The sequence below is a fragment of the Parasteatoda tepidariorum genome, chromosome 1, assembly GCF_043381705.1.
Source record: "Parasteatoda tepidariorum isolate YZ-2023 chromosome 1, CAS_Ptep_4.0, whole genome shotgun sequence".
Lineage (NCBI taxonomy): Eukaryota > Metazoa > Arthropoda > Arachnida > Araneae > Theridiidae > Parasteatoda > Parasteatoda tepidariorum.
The window spans coordinates 82,277,622-82,295,317 of record NC_092204.1 but is presented as its reverse complement, the minus strand read 5'-3'; the positions used below and the strand labels follow the sequence as shown (position 1 = coordinate 82,295,317).

At 31.6% G+C, this 17,696-nt stretch overlaps 1 protein-coding gene across 1 annotated transcript; it reads left to right on the top strand.

Annotated features, from left to right (window-relative positions):
* Positions 1–13,507: 13,507 nt before the first annotated feature.
* Positions 13,508–13,900, top strand: LOC122268773 (uncharacterized). The gene has a single exon (XM_043039084.2). It carries the CDS (start codon positions 13,508–13,510, stop codon positions 13,898–13,900), a length of 393 nt encoding a protein of 130 aa, XP_042895018.2.
* Positions 13,901–17,696: the final 3,796 nt, after the last annotated feature.

The window sequence follows — 17,696 nt, the reverse complement described above, 5'->3', positions numbered from 1 at the left end:
TTATTTTTCAAGAATGATTTAAAAATGTTTTCGCAGAAAGATTGCCAGATTACAAAATATGAAAACAAAAGATGAAAACAAAAGCGCAAATTGAGTGTAACAAGAGGGTTTAAAGTGTCGTTCTTACTGCACTGATGAAGTGATTTGTTATTCTGAGCTTTGATTTTGTTAGTTACCAAGGATGGGCCCGAAATGGATGTGCGCAAGGTAATATTATACTGGATAATTTTAAAAATTGATCATAAATAGTTTTAGAAGATAGATGTTTATTTAAGAAAAAATATAAAATAGAAAAGATATATAAATTGCCTGTTTTGCAAATAATTTTAGCCGCTGATTATTAATTATTGAAACTTATTGTTTTTCTTAACTTTCTTCGTGTTTTCTTGTATTTAATGCAGTGATATATATATATATACATATATATATATGCATTTTACAACTTCATATTAAACTTCTGTTGTGTGTCTGAATACTGACATTTAGAACAAAATTGAGGTTTAGAATTGCCTCTTAGAAATTTGAATTGTTAACAAATAAAAAAAACTTATAGTTGTTCTGCTTCTGAACACTGATGAAAACATAAAATGATGTTCTTCATCAACAATCAAAAATATATACATTCATTTTACGAATTCCACATTATCATTTCAGAGAATTAAAAATACAAAAATATCTTCATTGAAGCCGATGCTTTACATCCGGCGTTCAGTGGCAGACTACTATTTCATATTGTTTACAACACATGGCTTTAGCCCTCTGGTGGGAAAGACTTTAAAACAAAACTCACAACAGTCACTTTTCTCAACAACTGAAATTTAGAATAGTGTGATTAAGCTAAATATGTGAACTGTTTGCAATTTTAAATTAATATTGAAATGTACAGGTTTAGAATTTTCTACAGTGAAAAGTTTTCGGAACTTCAGTGTTCAAAAAAGTATACAAAAGCTAGACGTTAAGAATCATGTAATGAGCGAGCATTGGATTGCGAAGCAATCCGAAATGAACTGCAAAAGCAATTCCGGGGGTTGGCGAGAACCAGAGAGCAGGGGGCGAAGCCTCCTAATACATATATATATATATACATAAAAGGATCATAGTAATTATATAAGCAAAAATTAAGGTAGTATTGTTAAGTTGAAATACAATATTTTTAGTTTTGATGTCAGCAATACAATTCAATTTTTCACAAAAACGATTGTTTCCATTATTAAATTCAGTGTCAACAATTCAAATTTTTCTGAGTCAACTCTTAACCTCTCAATATTGTTTTTTTTATGTACACATTTCTAAATGTCAGTATTCAACCACAAAGCAACTTAAAGTCCTCAAATTTAGCATGAAGTTGTAAAATGTAATGGAAGAGTATTATAGCAATAATGTAAGTAGAAGTAAAGTTAGTACAGTAAAATTAAAACAATATTTTTAATCAATGAGCCAAGTTCTTCAAGAAGCAGTTGTAGAAGTAGCTGGATAGAAGTTTATTTATTTAAAACTTTTTATAGAATTTCTTTAAAAACGCAATTGTTAATCTGGGCATTTAGCGATACAACACTTATAGAATTGAAGGATTTGTTACGTCAAGCGCTCTGGTTCCATAATTTTGATATAGTTGCGCTTCTATGTCATTTTGATTTATGTAGCTAAGTTAACTTTCAAAAAATTCTACTGCTGGCAACAGCATTTATATTTTTTAAGTTGTTTATTTTTATTTCTTTTAGAATTCGTTCTTTTTTTAGCGAAATGTTTTTTAGCCTAGCAGAATTCTTTGCCGACTGTTCTCTGTATATATGAAGAAAATAAAGTAAATATTTAAGTGTTGTGAAAAGAATCTTATTTAGTTGTACAAAGTACTTCTTTTGAAATGAAAACTGTTACCACCAGCGGAAAAGAAATACAGCCAAAATTTGAGAGCTACGTAAGAGAATTACATATATTAGATAATTCTATTACAGTTACAGGCGTTGCCTTTCAGTTAATATCTTCAAGATGAGCATAATATTGATTTTTCTTTTTTTTTTTTTTAAATAAGTAGTTAAATAACAGTAAAGTCAATTGAACTTGAAAAATATGTGACTGGTGGACACTTACCGACACCCCATTGCATCTCATTTACCCTGAAAAATAACTTGATTTGAACCCCATAAAAAATTTATGTGACTCGTTGGAATAGAAAATAAATCTCAGAAATCAACATCCTCGCAAATAGATAGATTTAAATAATAAAATCCACAGTTGGCGGCTAAATTGGATGCGAAGTACCTGTGAAACCCATTGGATTAACTTTCTATAGTAATAAAACTGTTAGCGAGGCAAGTTCCACGATGTTAAATAATGTTCCTCGTGATTTCTCTAGAAGAGAGTGATTTTCAGCCCAGTGAGCTTACTACAGAAGGATTATAAATGCCGATATAAATCTCTGGTGTCTATATTGCTTAAGAAATAGGTTTGATAATACTACATAATTAAAGTGCCATATTTAAGTTCTCAGGAATAATATAAATCACAAGTTTAACTGTCTCGGGTTCTGTTCACAGTTCCTAAAAGAAGATTGTTCTTTTTGGTAAATCGTTACATTCAAAGATCTTCGAGACAAACAAGTTTTTAAAAAATTGATTTTAAGGAATCATTGATGAATTAAAATTTTAAAACTAATACAATTATTGTGCAAATGAGAGTTTCTATTGAATTCCTGAAGACTTTAATAAGGTATAAACATTTAATCAAACATAAATTTTTGTTTTGAAAATAATGTACTGTTTAACTATAAATATATATAAATTCAAACCTATGTTTATACTATTTCCTATTTGTTCTGCAAAATATTTATTTAAATTCTAATACATCAAAAAAACTCATTTGATAATATATCAATAGCAATAAGTATAGAAATTAAAAAATAAAACATGTTAAAAATTTTTAATTTGAAATATTAAGATTCGATAGAATTTTGATTTAATATGATCAGAAAAAACTCTTTAAAAACTCTATTCCACTTTAATCTCCCAGTTCCTCAATTACAGAATCTTCAATAATACCATCTATATCAGCAGATTCCTATGGAGAAGGAAAAGCCAAGGGTGCCCATTTTATGTTGGTGAGATGATGGAATATATCAGGTGGGGTTGGAGTTTGTATTCGTATAGTGGGCCAGTTGAAGATAGTAATGAAAACAGAAGATGATGAAAACAAAACTTGAGCTGGATCAGAATTAATAAAAAGGCTTTTATTTTATGTATAGTAGTATATTTGCAGAGCTCGAGTTACAAAATATAAAAATCATATTATCCATAAGAATTTCAGTTGAATCAATTTTGCATAAATATTAATAAGGACAGGCCATGGGAGACGAATCCCCCACAACCTGCCTAGTCAAAAGCCAAATTAAAAAGTACGTGTAATTTGTTCCGATCGGACACAGAAGCATGGGTAGGAGATCCAAAATTGGCGATCTATTAAAATATATCATAGCCAAAAACAAAGCCAACTAGCATATCAACATGGGTTTAAAAGAACAGCTTGGCGATCACGAGTCGCCAACAAATTTATGAGAATTATTACAACCATGCAACCGAAACATTTAGCCGTTGGAAAATTAGAATAAAAAGTTATAAATAGATTTTTGTTTTCGATTAGAGGCGACAGTGAATTTATATGTCTGCATAATAATGAAATAAAAAGAAAGTATCCGTTACATTGATCTGGAAGAGAAGAAATAAATATTTTATGTTCGTTTAAAAAGATTAAGTTTTTGATTTATTTTAAAAGTAATTCTTCCATTAATAAAAATAAGCTTAAGTAATGAAGGATATTTTAAAAGATAGAAAATAAATATGTGTATGCCAATTCTGGCATCACAATTCCTTTTTTACATCATCTATACGAAGCAAAAATCTAATTATACAAAAAAAAATTCAACAATTTGCAAAAACCTTTTACCAACGATAAAAAATCAGTAGACAACTTCGATTTAAAATGCATTAAATTCAAATAGCTACATATTTAAATTTAAATTATCGAATTATGAAGTTTTGATTGCCATTTTATTCAAAGGCAAATTTTGATCCAGGAGTTCCCTTGTCTTCTGGATTACATGACTACGAAGTTGAACATCGGTGATCGTAAATCCAAAATTGGGTCGACTGTTCAACGACGATTATAGCATAAATTATGTTGAGGTGGCATAGTTTGCATCCAAACGATGTCATTCAGTGCATTTTGTCGCAGAAATTCTGCTATGACATAAATTTACAGCATGGCTGCATAGCGTGATCCTGTCACAGGGCATATGTTACAAACCCCGTAGGAATCCCGTACAAATCCTGTTCTTCCTTAAGAAAGAACAGGACGCGAACTATCGTACCATCCCGCTTTTTATACGTTTTCTGCTTTGAATAACTGGTGGACGTTATTCTATGATTGTTGTTTTGACTCTATGATATGCATGGACTCAATGTTTACACCTCGATCATGTGTTTTAAGGCGTGGACAGAGCTGCTGTTTGTGCGTCGTGCATAGCGTATCAGTCTTTTTGTGATACGCGTACCTTTCAACGCTGTTTAGGGTGCTTGCATGCGCTGAACACTTTGCAACAAAAAAAATGGGTGTCGCAATTCGAAAATGTCGAGTCTCTGTACCTATAAAACCGTAACCGTGAACCATACTTTGACGTTTTTAGAATCTCAAGCTTATACCCCTGAATAATTCAACATCCGAAATCTCATCTCGATTGGTTGAACGAACTGGAAGCTAGAGGTCTATAAATAGGCCAAGTTTTTTTTTTTATCATTCATGTGTTATAATTTCATTTTTCTTAACAAAACTTTTACACTAATTAATTCGCATATTTTATGTACGATAATAAATAATTGTTATTTCTAATGATAGTTATGCAAGGTGAAATCTAATCGTTAGATCATTTACAGATTAATTTTCTTCCATTGCTTTTACACTTTAAATAATCTTTTAATCACAGCGTTACAACTTATTGAAATTAAAAGTTTGTCCCCCCTCCCCAATTGTAAACTCTAAAAAGTATTTTAACCCTTTCAGAACCGGTGGAAGGAGAAAGAAGTGCTTCCACAGATCCGCACGCGCAGAGAGCATACCTAAGAGAGTACCGTAGTGAGATCACGTCCGTATGACCTTATGCCACTAGATTCAGAAAGCATATATGATACCGTGGGCTGTGAAGGGATTACGTATATGTGTTCATGGTTCTGAAGTAATCACAACGTATTTAAAATGCAATGAATTTTTACTTAATACTTTAAGAGGAAACTATACCTTCATGACAAAGTCTCTCTCATTTACAAAAGTAATTTAAAATTTGAAGTTAAAAAAACCTAAAGTAAACCCTGGAATTTCAAATGCTGAAATTTTTTTTCAGACTATCCAAGTACAAACAAAGTAGATTACGCAATGGGAAAGTAATCCAGGAATAATTGTTCGTATTTTGATATCTTGAAAGCATTTGAAACGTTTTGATTTACTCCAGGTTTATCTGAACGCACTTCTCTCTGAACTTGAAATTTTAAATTGCCAATGGAGGTGAAATAGAATTTGTCTTGAAAAGTTTCTACCGTGGTGTAGCCTCCCCTTGAAAAATAATTAAAAATAAAACTTACGGCAAACATCTTCATCAGACTAATCTTATCATTGAATACTACCGTCACACATTTGGTTTTTTGGGATGCAACGTCCAGACTTGCATCGGAACTCCCCCTCCTCGCAAAATTTGGTTTTGCAGCCATTTTCATCTTCCCCTTCTGGACAATCTTCCTCGCCATCGCAAACCCAAAACTCCGAAATGCAAATACCATTGTTGCATTTGAATTGTCGGGATGTGCATTCTTTGGAGGGATAGAAATCTTAAGCATACGAGGGCTTCGCATTGTGTAAAGTATTTTTAGTAATTGCCCATGTAGTTGAAGAGTTCCTATATCTAAGTGTAGTTAGAGAATTACGACACACGGGTAATTCTCTTCGCTTGATTTTTTTATTAGTTGAATGCTAAGATTTTCCGGAAAAAAAAGAAACAAACATTCCCATCAAAAATACCATCAGCATTGAACTACATGTGTTTCCGCATGTTGACAGAAATATATCGATCCTCCATTTTTTACGCACGTCTGATATACAAAACAATTTGCCATTGAAAAGCACCCAGTAGTATCATTTAAACCATAGGTTCCCAAAGTGATCCAGGTGGACCCCCAGTGGTCCATAGGAGACCAGACGTGGGTCCACGTAGACGTGAAAAGAAAACAAGGGTTCACAAGTTGTAAGTGGGGGTCCACGAAACATTTTCTGGTTTTCATATTAAATAAAAAAAAAATTGGCTTGGATTTACCTATCAACGTTGACAGGTAACATTATTCACTAGGTAGGTACTCAAAAATATTCGAGACTCAGTTCAAACACAGAATTGAATAGAACAATAGATAATAGTACGAGTGTACACCACATGTCGAGACTTGCAAAGTGGCGCCCGTGCACCCGCTCGCATTTAAATACCCTGCATGATGACTTCAAAAATAGATTTAAAGATATTCTGGGGATGGAATTACCATCATGGATCATAACCCCATTTGATGAAACGGAAGAGGCGAATGTGGTACTACAAGAAGAGCTACTTGAGCACCAACGAGGAACTGAAGGTGAAATTTAAAAAAGGCAGATATCCCCGAAAAATATCCTGGGCTGTGGGAAATTGAGAGAAAATTTTTGATAGCGTTTCCCTCGTAATATCTTGTTGAAAGAAGTTTTAGATTTTTTATATTTGAAGACATGTTTCGGACAAGAGTATTTATAATTTTTATCTAGCACTTATATTAGCATCTTCATGGTATTGATATTTCTCAAAACTCTTTTAATGGTATTCTTCAAAACACTTTTACTATTCGCCTAAAAAGAATGCTTAATATTAGATAAAATTAGATATGGAGAGCTCAGCGAGTAATAATAGAGCTCCTTTGCATAGCTTTTGTTTTACGTTAACCATAGCTCTAACCTTATTTTCTATAACTTAGCAATAATGTGGTTGAAGGCATTGAATATTAATTTTCGTGCATGTGCTATGAAACTCAAATGCGCGTTAACGTTAGAGTTAAGAGAAACGTAATATTTTGCAAAATCTCTCTAATAACTTATTAATAACTGATAGTAAAAACGACCTTTTGGGCTTCGCACGTCTGTATCAAATGATATTAGAAAATGTATGTAGCAGTACTTAGTGCATAAAAACTTTGTTGCTGCAAAGCATTAAACACAATATATTTTTGGTTGTAAGCGACGTAATATTTATCATTAACGAGGTAAATATAAAATTTAAAAAACTCTTTTCGTGCGTTTATAACCATATTGGAAGTGAAGATGTGTGGCAAACTATTTAATGCGCTGTAATAATTATACAGTTTCTGACTATGTCAAGATTTAAAACATCACCAATGTTCTGGTTAAATAAGAAATATAGGCATAAAAAATTACAATTGTTATGGTATAGTATATTTGTCCAATATTGCTAAAAACATATACTTTTTGAATTAAATACAAAAATCATCCAAAAATCAAGTTTGTAGTAAAATTACAGTGTTTCTTAGAATAAATTCTTGATAAGGGAAACTGTCACTGAGCTAAGTAATTAATTTTATCTTTCTCAAAATTCCATTTTACCTGAACTCTAACTGATATAATAATGAGTAAATTATTTATTTGTTAACTTGGTACAACCCTGAAAAAATAATGTGGATTAATTACTATGCCATCTCCAAGGAAAAAGGAAAATCATTCATATTGAACGTGGAAATTTTTAGAGGGTGTTCTTTATGACCTCCATAAATAATAATATTTTAGAATCCTTTTCGAAATGAAAACAGAAAAGTATACTTATTCATTATGGGTTATATGTCAATATTTAGTCCAGGAAAAATTTAGAAATGTCATATAAAGCTATCGATCACTATAGAGAAAGGCAGAGCGAAGAACAAAAAAACCTGTTTGATTGCCAGGAGAAACAGAGTTAATAGAAGATTAGTAGAAACACCCTTAAATTTCTTCGGGGAGTTAAAGCTGTTTTGATGCTTTTCATCTTGTCTTTCTTATTAGCAATTTAACAGTTTTCGACTTAATTTTTTTCATCGCCTAAATATTAATTTGTAGCCCCTAAAGTGTAAACTTTTCTACTACATTTCTGAAAAGAATTTTAAAAATGCATTTTAAGGAAATTAGGGTATGTATCAATACTGGTAATTATCAGTGTTGATGAAAATTTTACTACTTATAATGTTAACTTCAATGTTACGTAGCATTTTTATAATCACTATTATCCATAACGCTACAAAGTTTTAAACTTTTTCTCATTTGCTACCAGTAGGAAAATTTTTGCCTTAAAACAAATATCATTATTTTGAAAAACTTTAAATATCAAATTTTAAACTTTGCTAGTAATTTTGAGGTTTATATTTATCCAAGGCAGTTTTTTGGGGGAAGGAATCTGTTTCCAGATAGATAATAGCGAAATTTTTTCTTTACTTAAAAAAAAAAATTTAAAAACTATATTCAAATTGATTATTGACTAAAATGTAAATAATATCAATTGTGTGGGTATCGTAAAAAGCTTTTTAATATACCTTCAGAAAATTTACTATCAAATCTAGTAGTCTTATTGACTAAATTTATAAAACACGCAAGCATTTATATAGTATGTAAACACTGGTATCAACTATGTTTTGAATGTAAAAACTTGCATGGACATTACAGTTGGCAAAGACTTTTCCCTATATAATTGCTTTTCCCAAAAACTTCTGCATTGTGTTTTTCTTATTGACTAGAAAAAAAAGGTAATAGTTTAATTTTCTCTAAGTTCAATATTCTTAAACTAACAGTATTAATATCTTTTGCATGCAAAAAAAGACACAAAATATATAGTTAAATGAATAGTTTAATATTATTAAAGGAAATACAGTAACTGTATTGATATCTTTTGCATGCGAAAAGACATTATTTATATTTTAATCTGACTTCTGCTGTATATTTCTCTTGTGAAGCTCTCGATTTCACATAGTTGTTTTCATATCTTTATTTCAACTATAAAACTTTCCGAATTGTTATTTTTTTTATTTTTAAATTTACTTAGAAATTGCAAAATGTCATTTTTGATAAAAGGAAGAGTTGCGATTAAATTCGTAACTGAAAAGAATATAAATAGTTAAATTATTTTTATCCTTAAAAATAGTTATTTTTATTAGAAAATTGTAAAAACTATATTACTTAATACAAGAAAATACTATTACTGCTATGAAACTTATTTGCTTTATCTCTGGTGAGTAACACGAAAATTCTTTCAAGTTTTCAGTTCACTGCTTTGCAGTAGCAGTTTGATGTTCCAATTTTTTATTTCCAACATGAAGTACTTTAAGTCTTTCAAATCGAAAAATGATAGCAAAATCAAAGATCCAGCTTTTCAAAATTATGGATATTTGTGGCAAAGTTTACTTTATTTTAGCTTAAATATTGAAGACAATGCCGAACGATTCTTTTATTCTAATAAAGTTTTATTGCGAATAAAACAGCTTTTGTGCGGGGTTTTTTTCATATCCTCTAGTGTTTATTCCATGTTAGTTATAATCCACGTAAATCTTAACTATATGAAAGTACCAGTACTATAAATATACTTTCAATCGTTCTGCGGTTTGTAGTGTATAAGCAAAAACTGCAAATTCGTGAAATTGTAAGCAAAACATATTCCCTCAATTTAAGTTTATTCACTTCACCTTCGAATGATTCTTACAAAATAAACATTCTTTTAGCAGTTTTGCTTTTGCCACTGCTAATTTACAGTTCATTAATGACTGTATTGTTTGCTTATTATGACAGGTCAAGCGTTTGGACATTTGATTTCAAGATTGAATCACAATTTCTTTCCTGTTTAAGTAACTTTTTTTTAAGTTTTCTTTATTTTTACCAATTTTTGCTTTTTCCCTGTTCGATAAATTTTATGATATGCGTATTATACAACAATTGTGGCAAGTTTTTACGACAGTTTGAAGAAAAATTAAAAACGGTGAATGATGATGAGGAAATATTTCAGCTAATCTCAAAGTACTGTAATATTCGGAGAGTACTAGAAGATATAAATGAGGTACTATCAGTACCTTCGTTTTTGTGTTCCGTGATCGTCTATATACACATGAGTGCTTTTCTTGGATGGATGATATTAAGCCAGTTTGTGGACAACGATGCAATCTTTTATTCAGAAGTGGCTTACAATGGATTCATGTGCTTTATACTCTCAGTTTCTTTACCTTTTGCAGCATCTGACATACCTCGAATAAGTAATAATATTAAAATTACATTCGGTAAAATGTACGATACTTATTTGTTCGCATCTAAAATGAGTGATGAAAAATTGGAAGCTCTGCATTCGTGTGCAAAAAAGGAATGTTTTATAATGTCTGGGTGGCACTTTATACACTATGACGGAACTTATTTGCTACAACTTTATGGTGCGTTATTTACGTATGGTTTGTTGTTTTTAAATATAAAAACGAATGGAATTATATAAATGGAAGTTTTATGTTTTAAGAGATCTGTTAAACAAAACTATTTTGAACTTTTGTCGAATTGATTTAAGTTTAGCATCTTCATGGTATTGATATTTTTCAAACCACCTTTACTATTTGCCTACCAAGAATGTTTAATATTAGATAAAATTAGTTATAGGGAGCTTAGAGAGTAATAATAGAGAGGTTTTTCATAACTTTTGTTCTGCGTTAACCGTAACTCTTACCTTATTTTCCACAACTTAGCAATATTGTAGTAGAAGGCACTGAATATTAATTTTCGTGCATGTGCTGTGAAACTCAAATAAGCGTTAACGTTAGAGTTAAGAGAAACGTAATATTTGCAAAATCTCTTTAATAACTTATATTAAAAACGACCTCTTGGACTTCGCACGTCTGTATCAACTGATATTAAAAAATGTATGCAGCAGTACTTTGCGCATAAGTACTTTGTTGCTATAAAGCATTAAACATAGTATACTTTTAGTTGTAAGTGACATAATATTTATCATTAACTAGATAAATATAAAATGTAAAAAATTATTTTCGCGCGTTCATAACCATATTCTAAGTGAAGATGTGTGACAAACTATTTAATGCTCTGTAATAATTATAAAGTTTCTGACTATGTCAAGATTTAAAACACCAACGTCCTGGTAAAATATAAGAATTATAGGCTTAAAAAATTGCAATTGTTATGGCATAGTATATTTGTTCAATATTGCTAAAAGCATATACTTTTTAACTTTGACACAAAAATCACCCAAAAGTCAGTTTATATGCGTTATTACTTTCAACATGAATTTCAAATTTGTAGTAAAATCATAGCGTTTCTCAGAATAAATTCTTGAAAAAGAAAACTATCACTGAGCTAAGTAAATTATTTTATCTTTCTCAAAATTCCCTTTTATCAAAACTCTAACTAAACTAATAATGTGCAAATTATTTATTTGTTTACTTGGTACAACCCTGAAACAAAATGTGGATTAATTACTATGCCATCTCCGAGGAAATAGAAAATTCATTCATATTGAACATGGAAATTTTTAGAGGGTGTTCTTTATGACCTCCATAAATAATAATTCGTTGGAATCCTTGTCGAAAATGAATATGAAAATAGAAAAGTATACACGTTCATTATGGGTCACATGTTTATATTTAAGATGGGGAAAATTTAGAAATGTCGTATAAAGCTATCGAACCACTATAGAGAAGGCAAAACAAAGAGCAAGAAAACCTATTTGATTGCCAGGAGAAGCAGAGTTAATAGACGTTTAGTATAAACACCCTTAATTTTCTTCAGGGTGTTTGATGCTTTCATTCCTTCTTTCGTGATTTGCCAGTTTTCGACATAATTTTTTTTCATCTCTTAAATATTAATTTGTAGCCCCTAAAGTGTAAACTTTTTCGACTACATTTCTGAAAAGAATTTAAATAATGTATTTTAAGGAAAGTAGGGTATGTATCAATACTGGTAATTTACAGTGATTATGAAAATGGTTACTATTTATTAGGTTAACTTTAGTGTTACGTAGCATTTTTATAATCACTAATATTCATAAAGTAACAAAGTCTTAAACTTTTTCTTATTTGTTACCGGTAGGAAGATTTTTGCATAAAAACAAATAGCATTATTTTGAAAAACTTGAAATATCAAATTTTAAACTATGCTAGTAATTTTGAGGTTTATATTTATCCAACACAATTTCTTGGGGAAAGGAAGCTGTGTCCAGATGGATAATATCGAAACTTTTTCAAGGAATTAAACTTACAGGCTTACTTTACTTAAGAAAAACGATTGAAAAACTTTATCCAAATTGATTATTGATTAAAATTTAAATAATATTAATTGTTTAGGTAATGTAAAGAACTTTTTTATATATCTTTAGAAAATTTACTATCAAATCTAGTAGTCTTATTGACTAAATTTATAAAACACGCAAGCATTTATATAGCATGTAAACACTGGTATCAATTATGTTTCGAATGTAAAAACTTGCATGGACATTACAGTTGACAAAGACTTTTCATTATATAATTGCTTTTTTAAAAAACTTGCTTTTTTGAAACTGCATTATATTTTTCTTATTGACTAGAAAAAAATGCGTGATAGTTTAATATTCTTAAAGAAAATGCATTAATTTTATTGATATCTTTTGCATGCAAAAAGACATTAAATATATTTTATTCTTACTTCTATTGTATATTCAGCTCTTGATCTCACACAGTTGTCCTCATATCTTTATTTGAACTATGAAATTTTCCGAACGCTTTTTTTTTTTTAATTTACTTAGAAGTTATATAATGTAATTTTTGATAAAAGGAAGAGTTCTGATTAAATCGCAACAGAAAAGAATATAAATAGTTAAATTATTTTTATCCTTAAAAATGGTTATTTTCATTTGAAAATTGTAAAAACTATATTACTTAATGCAAGAAAATTCTCACTACTATTAAACTTATTTATCTCTGATGGATAAAAAGAAAATTCTTTTAAGTTTTTAGTGCCCTTCCTTGAAGTAAATAGTTTGATGTTTCTATTTTTTATTTCTAACATGAAGTACTTCAAGTCTTGCAAATCGAAAAATAATAGTAAAATCAAAGATCCAGCTTTTCAGAATTATGGATATTTGTGGAAAAGTTTACTTTATTTTAGCTTAAATATTGAAGACAATGCCGAACGATTCTTTTATTCTAATCAAATTTTATTGCGAATAAAACAGCTTTTAAGCGGGTTTTTTTTCCTATCCTCCAGTGTATATTCTTTGTTAATTCTAATCAACGTAAATCTCAACTACACAGTCCAGTCACATTAATGTGACCACCACCTACTTTCGACGTCAACGTGAAATAACCAATCACAGAGTGCAGGTGGCAGCATATTACAGTGTAGTGTACATATTGGATGTCCTAGGGCATCGAAAAGCATTTCAGTCGTTGGCGCAATGCAGAAATGTAGCGATTTATCCGACTTCCAAAAGGGCATGATTATTGGCCTTCGGACCAAGGGTGGAAGCATTTCGGAAACGACTGATTTTGTGAACTGTTCGCGTGCTGCCGTGGTAAAAGTATACCGTGCATGGCAAAATGGCACTATACAAAACAAGCGGCGTGGCACATGTGGTGCACCACGGGCCAAAGATAGCAGAGGCGAACGAAGGCTACGGAGATGCGTTCAGACGAATAGACGTGCAACTGTTGAGCAATTGACCGTCCGGATGAACCAAGGGGCTACCAAAAGTGTATCCTCAACAACTGTTCAGCGAACATTGCTGCGCATGGGCCTCCGCAGCAGTCGCCTGGTTAATGCACCTATGCTGACTGCTGTTCATCTGTGACGAAAGCTGGAATTTGCACGCCAGTACCGCAACTAGACGTCCACAGAGTGGCAACAGGTGGCTTTTTCCGATGAATCACATTTTATGCTCCATTGTACAGATGGACGTTGGCGTATACGGCGTGAAACGTCTGAAATCAAACACCCTGCAACAATTGCCGGAAGGATGCAGGCTGGAAGATGGAGCGTTATGGTTTGGGGAATGTTTTCTTGGCATTCACTGGGTGCACTCATCATTGTGGAAGACACGATGGATCAGTACAAGTACGCATCTGTCCTTGCGGACCATGTCCACCCCTACATGCAAATGATTTTTCCTCAGAATGATGGCATCTACCACCAGGACAGTGCGAGGTGTCATACAGCTCGCAGTGCATGTGCGTGGTTCAAAGAGCAACAGGAAGAATTTACCGTACTCCCCTGCCCAGCAAACTCACCGGATTTAAACCCAATCGAGAATCTGTGGGGCCACCTCGATCGGGTTGTTCGTGCCATGGATACTCAACCGCGTAATCTAGCGCAGCTGGCCACGGCACTGGAGTCGGCATGGCTCAACATCCCAGCGAACACTATCAGAAACCTAATTGACTCTCTTCCTGCACGTCTCGTAGCAGTCCGCTCTGCCAAAGGTGGTTATTCTGGCTTTTGACAGGTGGTCACATTAATGTGACTGGACTGTGTATATAAAAGACCAGGACTCTCTCTATCTCTTCCTGGCGACAGGTAGACCAACAATTGCTTATCCCGACTGGCCAGTGGACACCTGAAAAGTCTCACTTTTTCTGCTTTCCTCTTTGCTCTAAATGCCAACAAACCCAGGCATCACCTGAGCACATCCTGAACTGTTTAGGGCTGGACTGGAACGACATTCATTCCTCTCCCCTTTTAGNTGTAGTGTATAAGCGAAAACTGCAAATTCGTGAAATTGTAAGCAAAACATATTCCCTCAATTCAAGCTTATTCACTTCACCTTTGAATGATTCTTACAAAATAAACATTCTTTTAGCAGTTTTGCTTATGCCACTGCTAATTTACAGTTCATTAACAGCTGTATTTTTTGCTTATTATGACATTTCAAGCATTTGGAAGTTTGATTTCAAGATTGAATCACTATTTCTTTCTTGTTTGAGTAACTTTTGTTTAAGTTTTCTTTATTTTTACCAATTTTTGCTTTTTCCCTGTTCGATAAATTTTATGATATGCGTATTGTACAACAATTGTGGCAAGTTTCTACGACAGTTTGAAGAAAAATTAAAAACTGTGAATGATGAAGACGAATTATTTCAGGTAATCTCAAAGTACTGTAATATTCGGAAAGTACTAGAAGATATAAATGAGGTAATATCAGTACCTGCATTCTTGTGTTCCGTGATCGTCTTCATACACGTGAGTGCTTTTCTTGGATGGATGATATTAAGTCAGTTCGTGGACAACGCTGCACTCTTTTATTCAGAAGTGACTTACAATGGATTCATGTGCCTTATACTCTCAATTTCATTACCTTTTGCAGCATCTGACATACCACGAATAAGTAATAATATTAAAATTACATTCGGTAAAATGCATGATGCTTATTTGTTCGCATCTAAAATGAGTGACGAAAAATTGGAAATTTTGCATTCGTGTACGAAAAAGGAATGTTTTACAATGTCTGGATGGCACTTTATACACTATGACAGAGCTTATTTGCTACAACTTTATGGTGCGTTATTTACGTATGGTTTGTTGTTTTTAAATATAAAATCGAATGAAATTATATAAATGGAAGTTTTTATATTTCAAGAGATCTTTTAGACAAAAGCATTTTGAATTTTCGTCGAATTGATTTAAGTTTAGCATCTTCATGGCATTGATATTTTGCCAAACTCCTTTTACGGCATTCTGCAAAGCACTTTTACTATTTGCCAGCATAGAATGCTCAATATTAGGTAAAATTATTTATATAGAGCTTGAAGAGTATTAATAGAGTGATTTTGCATAGCATTTGTTTTAGGTTTACCATACAACTAACCTTATTTTCTACAACTTAGCAATACTGTGTGTCTGAAGGCATTGAATAGTATTTCATTTAATTTTCGCCCATGTGCTGTGAAATTCAAATAGCTTTAACGTTAGAGTTAAGAGAAACGTAACATTTTGCAAGATCTCTCTAATCTCTGATTAATAACTGATAGTAAAAACGACATTTTGGGCTTCGCACGTCTGTATCAAATGATATTAAAAAATGTATGCAGCAGTACTTCGTGCATGAAAACTTTGTTGCTGTAAAGCATTAAACACAATATTGTTTTGGTTGTTTGTATTGACTGGTATTAAAGAAAGTATATAGCAGTAACTTGTGCATAAGTACTTTGTTGCAATCATAAATCATTAAACACAATATATTTTCGATTGTAAGCGACACAATATTTATCACGAACTAGGTAAATATAAAATGTAAAAAACTCTTTTTCGTGTATTTCATAACCATATTTCAAGTAAAGATGTGTGACAAATTATTTATTGCTCTGTAAAAATTTTAAAGTTACTGATTTTTAAAAATGCGAGTGTAATATTTGCAAGATTGAAAATCTTTAATAACTGATGGAAGAAAACCCTTTTTGTGCTTGACCCTGCTGTATTAACTCATAGGCATAAATGTCAGTATCTTACATCTATGTCTCATTACCAAATTTATTAGAATTTTTTCACTGAATTTTGTGTATCAAGCAGAATTTTTAGATAACAAAACTCTACATTTTATATAAAATCCATAAATTATAAACAATTGTATAAAAGACATAATCATTTTAGGCACATGTACAGTGCGCAAAATCAAAAATGAACCACCCTTAATAACCTTTGATCTAATGATCGGATCTTCTCATTCTGGGGCTCAATCTCAAGAAGGTAACCACAAATATGCTGATTAATAAGTGCAGACGATACTCTAAATTACGAAATCAGACACAAAAGCGAACTTCCTCTGAACAAACGTACGATTTTTTTAAAATGGTTTTGTACTTTTGACCTCCAAAATAAAGGGGGCAGCCGCAATCTATGGGATATGGTCGCCATAGTTTGGTTAGGAGAGCGATTCGAAGTTTGTTAATGTTAATTTTACTTTTTACGTTTTTTGCTTTATCTCGAGAACTTTCTTGCTCACAGTTATTAAACTCGCTTATCTAAATTTGATTTCATGCAAAAAATAAATGTTAGTAAATATTTGTTTTTATTTTTCATAATTTTCTTACGTAATAGTCGAAAAAAATTTGAATTGTAAGGTATACAATTATAAATTACAATTCAAAATTTTTACAAAAATTATTAAATAAAATAATAAATATCTACGAAAAGTTATTTTTTACATGGAATTATCTTAGGATAAATGAGTTTTGCAATCTTGTAAAAAAAAAATTTCAATTAGCTCTCAAAGTTCTAGAGATTTAGCGAAATATACAAAAAGCAAAATTAACATAAAGGGCTTCAAACTTAGAGGAGTTCTCCTGACCAAACTATTGCCACCATATCTCCCAGATTGTGGCTACCCCCTATATTTCGGGAGTCAGAACTCTGAATCCGTTGAAAAAAGGTATGTTATCGTAAAAGGTATGTAAAGTATCGTCTGAACTTATTAATTGCCATATTTGAAGTCACCCCCTCGTGTCGTTAAGATTGAGTCCTTGAGCGTAAAGATGCGATAATTAGATCAAAAGTTAATCAGTGCAGTCCGGATTTAATTTTTTTTTTTTATTTATTTATTTATTTATTTATTTTTAGCACTGTACATGTGGAACAATTGAATGGTTCAGAAACAT

Excerpts from the sequence above, each read along its gene's own strand:
- LOC122268773 (XM_043039084.2), top strand. The coding sequence starts at position 13,508 with ATGCAGAAATGTAGCGATTTATCCGACTTCCAAAAGGGCATGATTATT.